We start from the raw sequence: 16,153 nt of genomic DNA, 5'->3' as shown, positions 1-16,153 counted from the left end.
GGTCTTTAGTCCCAGCACATGGGAGGCAGAGACAGGCAGATCTCTGAGTTTGAGGCCAGCCTGGTCTAAAGAGCAAGTTCTAGGACAGCCAAGGATACACAGAGAAACCCTGTCTTGGAAAACAGCCAAAAGAACAGAATTTATTTTTTGTGTATATATATATGTATCAGATGAGTTCCTGGAAGTTACAGATGGCTGTGTGCCACCATATGGTTAGTGGGAATTGAACCCAGGTCCTCTGAGAGAGCTACAGGCACTCATAGCTGCAGAACCATCTGTCCATGCCATGCCTCCCCCAACCCTTGAAAATAATTCTGTGATTGGAACTCAGGTCCTTATACATGCTAGATTAGTGTTCAACCCTGGCTGCATTCTTTGTCCTCATGTCAAGTTGAGAACAACTATTTCAGGGTGAAACTTAACTCGGAATGTCATTGGAGGGTCCCGTACACCCTTACTTCCTTAACTTTAGTTAAAAATTGGGGGTGAGGAGGAGTTCTTAAGAAGAAACAAAGTACTTATACTATCACAATCTCTAGATAATACTGATGATGTGTGTGGGATTGTTGTAAGCAATTTAAAATCATAATTTTTTTTAATCCTCTCAACCAACTGTCTTAGGAAGAGTAATTTTTATTTCCATTTTATAGTTGAGGAGAGGGTTAGGAGCAACCTGGCTGAAATCTATAAATTGCAAGTAGCAAAGCCAGGGCCTAGGGGCCACACTCCTGGTTACTATTTCATACTGTTACTCTGTAAAACATCTTGACACTTTCTACAAACTCATAGTGTACATACACACATAAACAAGAGCATATTCTTACCTGGTCCTTGTGATCATTGGTTACATTCTAGTTTGCTTTCTGTTACTGTGAGAAACACCATGACCCAAAGGCAGATGGGGGAGGAGGGGGATTTAGTTCACAGGTACAGTCCCTCATCCAGGGACGCCAAGGCAGGAGCATGAATAGAAACTTACGGAGGAAGGCTGCTTCCTGGCTTGCTTCCTTTGGCTTGCCCAGCTACCTTCTTCATACATCCCAGGCTCACTGCCTGGGGATATTCCTGGCCACAGCAGGCTCACTCTTGCATCCATTACTAATCATGCTCTACAGATACAGTCCAATGGAGCCAATTCCTCAGTTGAGGCTCTTCCCACATGTGTGGACAACTGAAACTAACTATGATAGTACTATTGTATTTTTAAAAGAAGGATTTACTTTTTTTTTTTTTGTGACAGGTTTTCTCTGTGTAGCTCTGGTTGTCCTAGACTCACTTTGTAGACCAGGTTGGCCTCGAACTCACAGAGACCCACTTGCCTCTGCCTTCATGAGTGCTGTGATTACAGGCATGAGCCGCCGTACCTGGCTTAGTTGTGCTAATTTTACCACACTATCTAGTTAAATGTTTTGTTAATGCAGACATTACTGATCATTTTTATTACTGAGGCTTTAAAATTAAAATAGTAACCTTTTTACAAATTCCTTGTCCTTTTCCCATTTTACTTCTTTAGATCCTAATTCTAAAACCAGAATTACTAGTATTTTGACAGTGTTGTTATACGGTCACCGAACATGAGCAGTTGTTTTTAGCACTGCCCTGCTGCTCTTTGGGTGTAGTGAATTGCATGGAATTCTGTTACATCTGCAGTGTTTATATCTTACAGTGTTTGCTCCTTCTTAACTTAAAAATATGTATAAGTTCTGAATTTTCAAAACATAGATTTCTATGAAAGTTTATCTAGTTAGGTATCTTGCTGGATTTTGTGTGTGTGTTTGTATGTCTGTTACTTGTGGGAGAGCAGTCTTAGGGCTTGATCACAGAAGCTGTGAACGTGGTAGCCAAGTGATATACCTCAGAGTGATGTCCCTCCTGACTCAGTCTACAGTTTGATAACATATAAAACATTTTATCCAAAAAGTCAGAGCACAGGGTCTAACTGAGGAGCAAAGTGGTTCTTACTTAGATCCACACCCAAACTTCTCTTCCGTTGTAAGATTTGGACCTTTTGCTGAACAGTGGAAATTTACATTTTGGTGTTATGAAAAGATTATGACTTATTTTTCTTTCAATTTCAGAAAACACATTTTACAGCTGGCTAGAAGGTAATTTAAAACTTGTAAGCAAAATTAAATGTTTTTTTTTTCCTTTTTAAAGTCATGAAATAAATCCTAAATTCCTAAGATTCACATACAAAATTTAATTTTCAAACCATTGATTTCTTTTAGGCCTCTGTGTAGAAAAGAGAGCGTTCTATAGGCTTATCTCTGGCCTACATGCAAGCATTAATGTACATTTGAGTGCAAGGTATCTTTTACAAGGTATGTGACTTTTAAAATCTTTTCATACATTTTTTATGTGTTCTTAGAATTTTCTTGGTATTTACCTGGGTGGAAAAAAAGAGACTCGTTTGACTATTGGACAGTAAGAATCCATTGGTAGATGGTAATTACGAGTAATTAGGAATGTAGAAGTTGTGTATGTGGTTGAATGGCTCCACATATTATTGAATCACTCAAAATTAGAAACACCACTTTGGAAATTTTCTCTGTTTTGCTGTGGGAATTAAAATACCTCCAACAGCACTGTTTGTTATTGCAGAAGAGCCTTTATTTGTGTGTAGACTTTAATTGGTAATTGTTGTTCTTCGTGATTTAGGATGCCGATGGAAAGTCAAACCATGGTTGATTTTCCTCAGTAACTTAGTTTCTCTGGAACAGGAAAGTATTTTGCCTTTCAGAAATAAAATGGTAACTCTGATTGGAAATAGTGCTTTAAACTTATTAGTAATTTCAGATAGTCATTAAAAAAAGAAAGGTTTGCTTTTATTTTTAGTTATGCGTATGTGTGTAGAGTTATGTGCATGTGAGTACTCATGCCTCAGAGGCCAGAGGTGTCAGGCCCACCTGGAGCAGGGGTTACAGTCAATTGTGAGCTGCCATGAATTCTGGGAACGGAGGTCAGGTCCTGGAAGAGCAGTATGTGCGCTTGCCTGCTCAGCCACCCCTCCAGCCTAGCAAATGATTCTTCATGTATTTTGATTTTATGATTGTTTATATTCAGAAATTTGATTTTTATCAAATGCCTCCTCCTTGTAAATATTGGATTCATTTGCCTTTAAGAATGAGTTCTGGAAGACAAATTCTTTTTATAGAATTTTTGAAATTTTACTTATTTATTTTTGATGCAATGTCTCAGTAGCTTTGGCTGTCCTGGCACTCTGTGTGTCGACCAAGAGATCCACCTGCCTCTACCTTGACTTAAAGGCATGGTTTCTGACAGAATTTCTTTTCTCTGAAGAGAAAGTTAGTATATAATAATTACACAGAACAAAGGGTTTCATTATATTTTCATATATTCATAAAATATATTTTGATTCCATTCTCCATTCATTATACTTTATCTTTTCTTCATTAATTAATTTATTTAATCATTTTACAGCCTGTTCAAAGTCCCCTCTCTCCCAGTCCCACTCTAACCCTTCCCCCTTTTTCACTCTACTTATCCTCAGAGAAGGGGAGCCCCCCCCCATGGGTAACAACCCAGCCTAGTACATTAAGTTTAGGACAACATTTTTAAGGGTTGAAGTATAAAAAAACAAAAAATAAAACCAGGGTGCTGGAGAGATGGCTCAGAAGTTAAGAGCACTGTCTGCTCCTTCAAAGGTCCTGAGTTCAATTCCCAGCAACCACATGGTGGCTCAAAACCATCTATAATGAGATCTGGTGCCCTCTTCTGGCATGCAAGCACATCTGCAGGCAAAATACTGTATAAAGAATAAATAAATAAATCTTTAAAAAAATAAAATAAAACCAAAACCTTTTTGGTTGAATTACATATATTAAACTACAATATAATTTAAATGAAAATTACTTAGCTGTACACTTCAATCTTTAACACTCTTCTTTCTTTAGATACTTGGCTGGAAAAGAAATGGGGTCACAATGTCACAGAGTTTCAGCAGCGCTTTGATGGCATTCTGACTGAAGGAGAAGGTCCAAGAAGGCTGAAGAACTTGTACTTTCTGTACCTGATAGAGCTAAGGGCTCTCTCTAAAGTGCTTCCATTCTTTGAGCGTCCAGATTTTCAACTCTTCACTGGAAATAAAGTTCAGGATGCAGAAAACAAAGTGTTACTTCTGGAGATACTTCATGAAATCAAGTAGGATTTCTATATGCTATAATGTACACATTAACATATGGGTGAAGGGTGGTGTCCAAGTAAAGTGCATTATTTAGAGAAGGAAACCCTCTTTAAAATAGTGTAAATGTTTTAATCATTGGACTTGAGTTTTTTTTTTTTTTGTGTGTGTGTGTGTTTTTTTTTTTTCCCTAAGGTGGTCAGGTTCTCTTGCCTCATCCTCCTGGGTACTGGGAATGTAGGTGCACATCACTACGCCTGGCCTTCCCAGATCTTCTACAATTTTTTGGGTTTGTTTTGACCTATGTATTACATTTTTTTTTAAGTTCTTATTATCAATATTATTTTTATTTGCACGGTCTAGGTTTGGGGCCAGACTTGTATGTAATACACTTAGCATTTAGATTTGAGGATAAGTATTTGTTTGCATAAGTGTTGGCTTTACTGACTTTTATTCTGTCTTAATTGTATTATTTATCACTGACCAGTAAAATGTATTAGCAAGACTTTGAACACTTTTAATACATGAACATGAACATTCTCTGTTTAAAATGCAGGTCATTTCCTTTGCATTTTGATGAGAATTCTTTTTTTGCTGGGGATAAAAATGAAGCACATAAACTAAAGGTAATTACCCTTCAACTTAATTGTTAGATTCAGCCTGGTGGGTACGCAGGTAAGAGTGTAAAATAACATAATCTCACTGGAAGTAGAGCAAATGGTGCTTATGAGGCTGTGGAGAGAGATAAGTTAGGACAGAGACTCTCAGTCAGAGTGCAGTTTCCGTTGGCGGAAGCATTAGTGGCCTCTTGCTCAGGAGGATGACCAGTAGGTATGTGTTACAGATTTTGGAACTACTAAGAGTAGATTTAAGTAGTTATACTACAAAATGGTATGTCAGGTTATAAATTTGTTACTGTGGTTTTATTGTTCCACACGAAATAGTAAATATCAAAGTATCATTGCACCCATAAACAACATGATTGTCAATTAAAAAATATATTTAAAGTATAAAGTACAGGTATTTGTACTATATCCTGAACCTTGCCTTAGAGCTCAGTGGGTTTGCTATGACTTCCCTAGACTATCTGTAACACTCCTTCCTGTTTGTCATCATGACGAAGAAGCTCATTAACAACTTGCCAAGAAAGTTCTCTTTTGTGCATAGTGTTGAGATCAGCTGTTAGAACAGCTGTTCTTGGTCACCATCTCTTTCCTCCTGTGCGGTCTAGCCACACTCACCTACCTCAGTGGTTATGCAATCCCCCACAGCCTCCAGGAACTGTAAAGGGAGGGGAGGACAGGGAGGGGACGATGCCACAAGAAGGCTTCTTTTTCTGTTGATTCTCATTACGGTTTTTATTTTTACTTTACTTGCTGGTTTGTAGGAGATTTTTGACATCCTGTCCTTTTATACTGTGTGAATTAGGAATATTTTTCATAGTGTTTTAATTTGATCCAGATTCCAGAAAACTAGCTTTTATGTGTTTTGAAGTTTATGTATAGTTTTTTTTTAATTTGTTTAATTTTATTTTATGTATATTAGTGTGAAGGTGTCAGATCCCTTTGAATTGGCATTACAGACAGTTTTAAGTTGTTATGTGGGTTCTGGGAATTGAACACAGGTCCTTTGGAAGAACAGACAGTGCTCTTAACCAGTGAGCCATCTCTCCAGCCCCTTATGCATAGTTCTTACAGGAAAAAAAAAAATTACAGGAAATTAAAAAAAATGTTTATAGCAGATTTACTTTTAAAAGCTTTCTGGAATCCTTATGGAAGAAGAGGGATCTACAAAGCCCTGGAGGGGAAAGGAACTCCACAAGGAGAATAACAGAGCCAAAATACCTGGGCCCAAGCGGCCTTGCAGAGACCAATACTCCAGGGACCTAGACCCCTGTTCAAAGGAAGCCCATTGGCTGCTCAGTTTCCAAGTGGGTTCTCTAGTAAGGGGGTAGGGGCTGTCTCTGACATGAACTCAGTGGCTGGCTCTTAGAGCACCTCCCCCTGAGGCCACAGAGGAAGACAATGCAGCCAGTCCTGATGAGACCTGATAGGCTAAGGTCAGATGGGATTAGGGAAAGGGCATAGGGGGAGAAGAGGGAGGGAGGGTAAGATTGGGAGGAGACAAGGCAGGGGGCTACAGTGGGGACACAGTGAATAAATTGTAATAAATAAATATATAAATACAATAAAATTGAAAAACTTTCTGGTAAACATAGATTTGAACATCATTTATAAGCTTATTTTGCTGGGCATGTGGCACATTTTAATTCCAGCAGTTAGGAGACAGACACAGGAGGATCTCTGTGAGTTCAGAGCTAGCCTGGTCTACATAGTGAGTTCCAGGATAGTGAAGGCTACACAGAGAAATCATGTCCCAAAGAAACAAGGAGGGAGTGAGGGATCGGGATACAGCTGGATACAGAGTTAACAAAAATGTAACTAATAAGAAAAATAAAATAAAATAAAAAAAAGAAAGTTTTCATCATGGCTCCTTTGTAGTGTCTGTGTATGGGTAGAAATAATTGCTAGTGTTCTGAACAGAGTAGGGTCTGAAATATTGAAACATTTGAGAATTTTGGCAAGAAACAGTCAGTTGAGTTTGATCGTTCTTCAAATGACTGTAATACATACTGAGAACATTGGATGTGGCAGTGTGTACCTGTAGTTCCTGAGTGCCTGGGAGGTGAAGGAGGGCAACACTTTGAATCTAGGAATTCAGTGCCTGCCTGAGCAACAAGACAACAGGAATCAGTGTTAATAATTTAATTTCTGGTTATTTTAAGACTTGCTTATTTTTCTAATCTGAGATTACTTTGGGGTGTATCTAGATTATTAGACACTGGTTGTTTGTAGAAATTGCAAAGGTTTTTCTCTTGATCCATTAAATTTCTAGCATCTTAAGTTCACATAGGTAGAAGATAGTCATGCTATTTTATGTAGTTTGTGTTTTTATAATGCTTTCTGTTTGTTATAAGCAACTGTGTGTGCTCACTGCACATATCATGCAAAGATTTACTCAAGAGATGCTCTGAGATTGAAATATTTGAGTTATATAGATTCCAACACTGAACTTAGACAAAGCAGGCATGGTCTTTTACAACAGAGGTTTATAACTTTGCAAGTATGATGGTTTCCTATAAAAAACTTTTTATTTATTTATTTTTTGGTATTTTTATTTCTTTGTTTTTCAAGACAGGGTTTCTCTGTGTAGCCCTGGCTGCCCTGGACTTGTTTTGTAGACCAGGCTGGCCTCAAACTCAGAGATCCACTTGCCTCTGCTTCTCCAGTGTTGGAGCTGAAGGTGTGTGCCATCCCTCCTGACCCTAATTGAAAAAACTTTTAAGCCCTTTCTATATGAGTTTGTTTTTAGTATCTTTTGATTGTGAGAATGTAATTGTCAAAACCTACTTTGTAGCCAGTGACATTCTTGAAGTAAAATGTGTGTTGCTGGCCCATTATACTTAAGCCCACTTAGACATGTGTGGAGCTTTTATGTAGACTACTTATTCTCTCTAGAGATAACTTACCCACATATGGCTTCTCAAGGACAGCTATTGTCAGGAAGAAGGGGCTTAACAAATAGTTAAAAGCACAATTATTTTTCAGTTAAAGATTGGAATTAAAATAGTTAACATCATTTTCCCCTTTTCCTTTCTTCCTTTTAACCTCTCCATGGCCCTCACCCTTAGTTCCCTCTCCATTTCATGGTCTCTTTTTCTTTTTTATTGTTACATTACACACACATGCACACGCAGAGTATAGACCTGTTTAGTTTGCATAGTGTCGCTTGTATGAATACGCATTCAGGGCTGACCAGTTGGAATTGGATAAGAAACTAGGGACTCATCCCTAGGGAGATTATTTCTCCTCAACTTTCTCCAACTTTTTTCTTAAGTCAAAGTCAAAAACAGTAAAGGAAACGTCCTGTCAAATCATAGAGACTGTCTACGGCAATATTGGGTAGTTTAAAAAGGTTATTTTTGAGATGGTATCATGTCCAGGGTCGGTTGGCCCAAGTTTGCTGTGCAGCTGATCACCTTGTGATTACAGGCCTCCGCTGCCTGGTTGTGTGACGATGGGTCAGAACCCAGGGCTTTAGGTATATTATATACTATGTTTTTATTCCATGGTTGGTTTTATTTAAAAGTTTAGAATTAGGATGTTCTCTTACTGAACTGCTCCAGAAGTACCAAATGGAGAAGGTTGTTAAAGTGTGTAATTTGTACACTTTATAGTAAAGATGTAAGGTTCTGAGTCTCATTAAACTGTTTAACCTGTTGCAGCAGGTTCAGTCTCAAGCTCACCCAGGTCTCTGGGAAATCCACCTCTGAAGCAAATTGAGATGCTCTTTGAATATATTGGATAGCCATCTTTGCTCACACCCAGCCTTAGACCTGTAGTTCTCATCTGGTTGAGTCCACTTTATATGATTTATCTCTTATAATGAAAGAAATTATAGGAAAAAAAAGAAAAAATACAGACTACTGAAATAGTAGAGATTTCTTCTAAAATGTGTGTCAAATTTCTGCTTAAAATACTGGTCATTCAGGGCTGGTGAGATGGTTCAGTGGGCAAAGGCAGTTGCAGCCAAGCTGGATGATTTGGGTTTAATCCCCAGGACCTACATCACCAAGTTTTGGCAAGTGTCTTCTGACTTTCACATATGCATGCATAAACACACACACACACACACACACACACACACACACACACACACACACGGTGGAGGGAGTGAATTAAACCTAGTTTTTAAAAATAAGACTTAAAAGCTACTGGCAGTTTGGGATTTCACTCTTAAGACCAGGACAGAGTTACTTGAAGCATCAGTTACTCTGACTCAAGTAAAGGAAGGTATGCTTGGCTCCCTTTTCTTTATCCCTTAAGAACATACACTGCTTTAAGATGATTACACACATGCTCCTCTGTTATAAACAATACGATATCTGGTGTTAATAACCATGTGTACATGTGTTAAATGGAACAATATGCCAATTTCAGCATAGTAGTAGAGAAAAGGTTTAGAAATGTGAGATGATATTTAGGGAGTTAGAATTTTATTTACAATAATTTCTTTTTAAAATTTGGTGGTATATACATGGCTATTATATTTTGCATATATATATAGAGTATGTATGTGTATACTGTAATAGCAATATATATTATATAATTGGGATTTCATTCTGATACCATATCTGATTTCATTACTGATATTAGTAATATCAGTAGTAAAGAGAATCTTGAGCGTTTTCCTTAATTCCAGGAAAGGAGAGCTATAACTCAACTGTTATCAAAGGTCACCTTCCTCCTTCCTCCCCCTTTACCTTTTTGGTGATACCATCTAAATCCCACAGTTCTCAATATTGATGTATAAAACTAAATGACTTATGTTTCATTTCAGGTAGTATAAATTAGGAGCGAGGCAGGCCTGATTTCAAAATGTGCAGGTCACTAGGGGTATGGATTTAGGCCTGCCACTTAGTCTCTGAGTCTTCTAAAGAAACTCTTGAGGGGTAGTGCATATCTAGCTTTGGATTGTGGGGAGCATTAAGTTAATGGTATGTAGTATAAACTCTGGTATGGAGCAGATGCTCCGTGCTCTTTGGTGCTCTGTAGCACACTTTCCACTGCTGCGCATGTGGAAAGTGCTCAGAAAACAATTCTTAGCTGATTATATAAGTATACAACTTACAAAATTCTGTTAAATTGTTTTTAGGAAGACTTCCGACTACATTTTAGAAATATTTCGAGAATCATGGATTGTGTTGGTTGTTTTAAGTGTCGACTGTGGGGAAAGCTTCAGGTAAATCTTGCTCAGTCTTCTTATTCACCCTTTGTTGAAGGGTTTTTCTTTTCTTTTCTTTTCTTTTTACTATTAATTACACTTTATTCATTTTGTATCCCCCCATAAGCCCCTCCCTCCTCCCCTCCCAATCCCAACCTCCCGAAGGGTTTTTCTTAATTTGTCCCTTTTTCTTCTTTCTGTTTTAGACTCAGGGTTTGGGCACTGCTCTGAAGATCTTGTTTTCTGAAAAGCTGATCGCAAACATGCCAGAAAGTGGACCAAGTTATGAATTCCAGCTAACCAGACAAGAAATAGTATCATTGTTTAATGCATTTGGAAGGTTAGTTTTAATGTACTGAAATTGTTTCTCATAGCCATGTAAATCTGATATAAGTACATTTTCAGATAAAACTAGGAGTGTTCTTTTTTAGTAAAATCATCTTGTTACAATATTATATGATCTGGTGAAATACCTCAAGAATATATACACATTTACAACTATATTATTTCCATCTATTGGTTTTTATATTCATGTTTACTTTACTCAGATATGAGTACTATTAAATTTGTATATTTTATTGTAATTATTTTGTCTATTTAGGGTTTTTGTTTTGTTTTGAGGTGAGAACTCACTATATAGCCCTCGCTGGCCTGGAACTCTATGTAGACCAGGCTTATGTTTCATTTCAGGTAGTACAAATTAGGAGCGAGGCAGGCCTGATTTCAAAATGTGCAGGTCACTGGGGGTATGGATTTAGGCCTGCCACTTAGTCTCTGAGTCTTCTAAAGAAACTCTTGAGGGGTAGCGCATATCTAGCTTTGGATTGTGGGGAGCATTAAGTTAATGGTATGTAGTACCATTAATGGAACGCAGAGCTTTGTCGGCCTCCATCGTCCTACTAGGATTAAAGACCCTGATTAAAGATCAGGCCCAGCCTGTTGTGACTATTTAAAAGCACTTTATTGGTCTTGTTTTTAGTATATGTGCTTCCAAAGTAAGCACTGTTGGTGTTACTTTTAAAGATTATGGAAAGTCACAAATATTTCTATGAACTTAACATTATGCAAAAAGATAAGTAATTCTTTAAAAATTATTTTCTATGACAATTTTTGAGGAAAACAATGAGATAAAGAAAACACATCAAAAATTTTAAATGTGGAGGGCATTTCCTCTGGCTTGTGCTAATTCTGAGACTGACAGATCTTTTTTTTTCCTTCAGTGCTGGGGATTGACCCCTGTCATGATAGACAGCATTTCCTATCCCCTCAATTAACTTTTTTTTTTTTTGAGACAGGGTTTCTCTGTCCTACTCACTCTAGACCAGAGATTTGCCTGCCTCTGCCTCCCGAGTGCTGCTATTAGAGGCATGTACCACCATGCCAGGCCCTCAATTAACATTTTTAGGGCTGTATTTTTTTTTTTTTTCACTTAAAAATAATAATAAACATTTCAGGTTTGAAATAATTGGCCTTAAAAATTATTTCCCTAGCACCCAGGAGCTTGATTGTTATGTTTAATTGTATGCTTTACTGTTATCATACTGGAGATCAGCACCAACGTGCATTTAAAAAGGAGCATAAACAGGGCAGTGGTGGCACACGTCTTTAATGCCTCTAACGCCTTTAATACCAGCATTCTGGAGGCAGAGGCAGGACGATCTGTGAGTTTGAGGCCAGCTTGCTCTACAAAATGAGTCCAGAGAAAACCTGTCTCAAAAAAGAAAAGAAAAAAAAAAAGAGCATGTAAAAATATACTACAGAACAGATTTTACTATATATAAAAATTGGGTCAGAATTGACTTTTCTTACTTCTTAAAGATTAATAGTTTCAATCTTTCTGCTTTGATCATTTAGTACTGAAGAAAGGTTTATTACTTATTGTATTCTTATACTTGTGGATATTTAAAGTACTTATTTTAATATTTCTACATTTCTGCATTTTTTAAAAAATTATTAATTTATTACAATTTATTCACTTTGTATGCCTGCTGTAGTCCCTTCCTTTGTCTCCTCCTATTCTTACCCTCCCTCCTTCTTCTCCCCCTATGCCCTTTTCCCTAGTTTCCTGATAGGGGAGGACCTCCTCCCCTTCCATCTGACCGTAGCCTATCAGATCTCATCAGGACTGGCTGCATCATCTTCCTCTGTGGCCTGGCAAGACTGCACCCCCCATGGGGAGGTGATCAAAGAGCCAGCCACTGAGTTCATGTCAGAGAACTCTGCCCCCCTTACTAGGGAACCCACTTGGGAATTGAGCCGCTTATGGGCTTCCTCTGAGAAGGGCATCTAGGTGGATATTAGCCATATAATATAGGATAAACATACCAAAATCTGTAGTTCTAAAGAAGCTAAACAACAAGGAAGCCCTTAGGGAAGAGGCTGAAACCTTACCCAGAAGGGCAAACAGGGTAGACATTGGAAGTAGGAGAAGACAAGGAACAGGACAGGAGCCTTCCACAGGGAACCTCTGAAAGACTGACTCTCTACCCATCAGGGTATCGAAGGAGATACTGGGACTCACAGCCAAACTTTGGGCAGAGTGCCAGAAAGCTTATGGAAGAAGAGGGCGATAGAAAGACCTGGAGGGGACAGGAGCTCCACAAGGAGAACAACAGAGCCAAAAAACTTGGGCCTATGGGGCCCTTGCAGAGACCCATACATTTTTGTATTTTATAATATGTATTACAAATGTAATACAAATAATGAGTATTTATGAATACCTAAAATATTCTTTTGCCCTTATGTATTTTATACTAAATACTGATGTGCTTTAAATACTTTAATATAGCTCTGGATGTATGTGTGCGTTTACATCTGTCTGTCCATCCATCCATCCATCCATCCATCCATCCATCCATCCATCTATCTGTCTGTCTATTTTTTAAAGACTATGTATACAGTGTTCTGCCTGCATGTGTGTGAGTAGGCCAGAAGAGGGCACCAGATCTCATTATAGATGGTCATGAGCCACCATGTGGTTGCTGGGAATTGAACTAAGGACCCCTGGAAGAGCAGCCAGTGCTCTTTAACCTCTGAGCCATCTCTGTAACCCACATGTATATATTTTAATATGTCAGTATTAAAAGTTAGTTTGTATTTGTCCATATTAGGTTTGCCTTGCCAGATTAAAACCTAAAGGATATAATAGATTTATGTACCTTTCAATTTGTTGAAATAAACTACTTCACAATTTTTGTGTACTCTAAAAATGCAGAGTGCTTAACAGAAAAGTAATGGAAGACTTTTTAAGTGAAGTGTTTCTTGATTACAGGATTTCTACAAGTGTGAGAGAATTAGAGAACTTCAGGCACTTGCTACAGAATGTTCACTGAGAAGGATGGTGAAAAGTTCCTGTTTCTGCACAGGGGGAGGCCCAAGGGCCGGTTCTGTGACCATCAAGATTGCAATGACCGTCTTAAGCCAAATGTTTATATAAAGCTGCTTTTGTAAAAAAGAAAGAAAGAAATACATTGTTTTAAGTAAATGACATTTTTTAAAGCTGTGTTCATGTTTAATATTATTGTTAATAAAAATGTATTTTGGTAATGTATAGATTTTAATACTAAGCAAAAGTAAGAACCCAGATTCCCCCATGATAAAGCTAGGTGAATGATGGTTTAAGCCTCTCAAACTAAGCTGCATTTAAGAAGATACAGTAAGAATAAAGCTAAGGTGACGAGGACAAGTGTTTGACAGTGAAATTCTAAGAGGCTCACCAATAACTGTGGTCATCTGCCTAAAAACAGTGCTTTTTCATTTGCCTCGTTTGCAAAGAAAATAGAGAGTGCCCACTTAGATTTGAATTTTAGATAGGCAACTAGTTTTCTTTTAAATAGAAGTATGTTAAATGCAGTATTAGGGCCATGTTTATACTAAAAATTATTTGTTTGAAGTCCAGATTTAACTGGGAGGCCTGAATTTTTCTGGAAACCTTAAAGTACACTGGTATGAAACATTCCTTTTAGAGTGATGTAGCTATTTTGATTGTGCTGATTTGGTTATGTAGGGAAGTAGAACAATTCAAAGGCACAGATTTCTAGACATTGTTGAAAGGTGAATAAATTATATATTTATTCTCATAATATTTCCCCTAATAGTAAATTTTTGGGGAAATTCTTATTTTTATATAATTTCATATTTACAGAAAAGCTTCAAAAATAGTAAAAAAAAATCTGTTTAATTCAGATTTATGGATTGTTCACTTGTTTTCACCACTTACCCCACCCTATAAGATGCCTGCATCTCTGAGCTGTGTCCTCAGGCCTTGCTTATCTCCTATGTAGACACAGATATCCTGTTTTTATTTAACTGTTGGAAAACTGGTCATGGGTATCATGCTTTAACCCGAAATACTTCAGTGTGATGCTCAGTAATTTCCTAAAAAAAATTTTTTTAAAGGAAAACCCAAATCTTACAAATCCAAGCTAAACTACTATAAGCCTTAAAATGAGGAAATGTCCCATGTCCCAGTCATCTGAATTTTTTTTTTGTCTTTTTTTGACCTGTCTTGATCATAGGGTATACAATTCATGCTTTTTTTTAATACATGGAACTCATGGAATTATAACTTGGGTAGATTTTCATTAGTGGAAGCTCTTCCACTAATGAAACAATATTTGAAGTGGTTTAAGAATTTATATCACATGGCAATTATAAATACTGTATACCTCAAAATTATGCACCCTTTATTATAGATATGTATCATCTGAGAAGTTAGAACAGGTTGAGATGTCACATAATCCTAGCAGGATTTATATATGTAATGGCTAGGAATGTCAGTTTACACTGCTGTGTATTTTTTCTGTCCCCAACATACAGTTGGTGTCTAATATTTGTTGATGGAATATGTATGCATTTAGTATACTTTAAGTGAATGATGATATAACTGTGCTAAAAAATGTGTCCTATTTTTCTTTCCCTCTCATTTTTTTTTCTTTTGAATAGGGTAATAAATGAAAAATATCAACCCACTAATTAGGTCAGTTTTCTTTGGGGCTTAAAGTACTAAGTGACCATCACATATAAAGGTATTTAGCAGCCAGCCCTTTTGAAAACCTCTTTGCTTTCACTTGCCGTTTCCCATTTGAGTGGCTCTGTGTCTTCTGTCCCTCTTCATTCTGAGTCTACAGTTAACCAAGCCATTTCTTAATTGTTAAGAAATCTTAGTATCTTAACTTTTCCTATACTTGACACTATTGACAGTCCTTTCCTTCAAGTCCCTCTTCCTTTGTGTCCTTGCATTTGACTTGCTCCTGGGTATCTTCTACCCTCTGCATTTAACCAAATAGCATTCCTCAGATATTTTCCTTCTTGCTGTCAATCAGTAGATCCCATCCTTGGGGGATTTCCATTAAGTGATTTTATTTTAGCTTAGACTTCTCAGTCTGTTTTCCTCCTGTGCTCACTTGGCTACCCGATTGTCACTTCTGCATTTTCAAGGACTTGGTCTCCACAAACCTACTCTTATGTTTGTGTTCCTTCCTTGGTTCATTTCAGAACCATTGCAGTTACATTACAATTCATTCCTCTATCCTCCATCGATATTGGTGTCTAAGTTGTGCTGACTTTACACTCACGTTTCTGATATAGCATCTTCTTTCAGTTTTTATTACTGCTACCCAAAGGACTACCGAAGTCTAGTTCCCCATTTCTTTGCTGGTCTACATTACCAGATTGGACTGTCTAGAAACAGTCAGCCTAATATCTGCTGGCAATTTTATGAGCTTTCTGGTGGGAGTCTTTGCTTGATACCCAAGAGCTGCCTCTTGTCTTTGCTATTCTGTTCTGATGAGAGTGTTAAAAGTCTTCCAAGGAAAAGTCCAAAGTTGGTTGCCCTTCAAACCTGAGTAGATACCATATTTGCATTGAGAGCCCTAGGCTTCTGCATCTGGGAAATTACTGCATTCTTGAAAATCTGTGAAAGTACCCGTCCCTTCCCTATGGTCACCACTGTAATTGCAACCTACCTCTACTGAATCACTTACTGTACTGTATGTTTTATTTTTTAAAAAGTGTCCTTTACTAGAATGTGAGCTCCTTAGGGGCAGGAAAAGAAACTGTTCATTTTGGTATCTCTATAGTATCATGTTTGGCATATGAGCATCTAATAAATGTTAGTTGAGTAAATTGCTTCACAGTGACAGCTGTACCTTCACTGCCTTTGCTTCACAGAAGGATCAGTAGACTTTAGGGGGGGCAATAAAGATGGAGATAATTTAAAATTTGATG

The 16,153-nt window shown here is 37.5% G+C and overlaps 1 protein-coding gene across 1 annotated transcript in view; it reads left to right on the top strand.

Annotated features, from left to right (window-relative positions):
- The window catches only part of Ero1a (endoplasmic reticulum oxidoreductase 1 alpha), a 41,019-nt gene extending 24,870 nt beyond the window's left edge, over positions 1–16,149 (top strand). The window contains exons 10-16 of the mRNA XM_021643331.2: positions 2,079–2,105; positions 2,229–2,321; positions 3,915–4,161; positions 4,698–4,767; positions 9,857–9,943; positions 10,132–10,265; positions 13,197–16,149. Coding sequence (XP_021499006.1) covers positions 2,079–2,105; positions 2,229–2,321; positions 3,915–4,161; positions 4,698–4,767; positions 9,857–9,943; positions 10,132–10,265; positions 13,197–13,257 — 719 coding nt within the window. The 3' untranslated portion in view covers positions 13,258–16,149. The remainder of the gene's footprint in view (positions 1–2,078; positions 2,106–2,228; positions 2,322–3,914; positions 4,162–4,697; positions 4,768–9,856; positions 9,944–10,131; positions 10,266–13,196) is intronic.
- Positions 16,150–16,153: the final 4 nt, after the last annotated feature.

The sequence above is a fragment of the Meriones unguiculatus genome, chromosome 9 (assembly GCF_030254825.1).
Source record: "Meriones unguiculatus strain TT.TT164.6M chromosome 9, Bangor_MerUng_6.1, whole genome shotgun sequence".
Taxonomy (NCBI): domain Eukaryota; kingdom Metazoa; phylum Chordata; class Mammalia; order Rodentia; family Muridae; genus Meriones; species Meriones unguiculatus.
The sequence above is the reverse complement of the archived record's forward strand: the minus strand, read 5'-3'. Positions and strand labels throughout refer to the sequence as shown.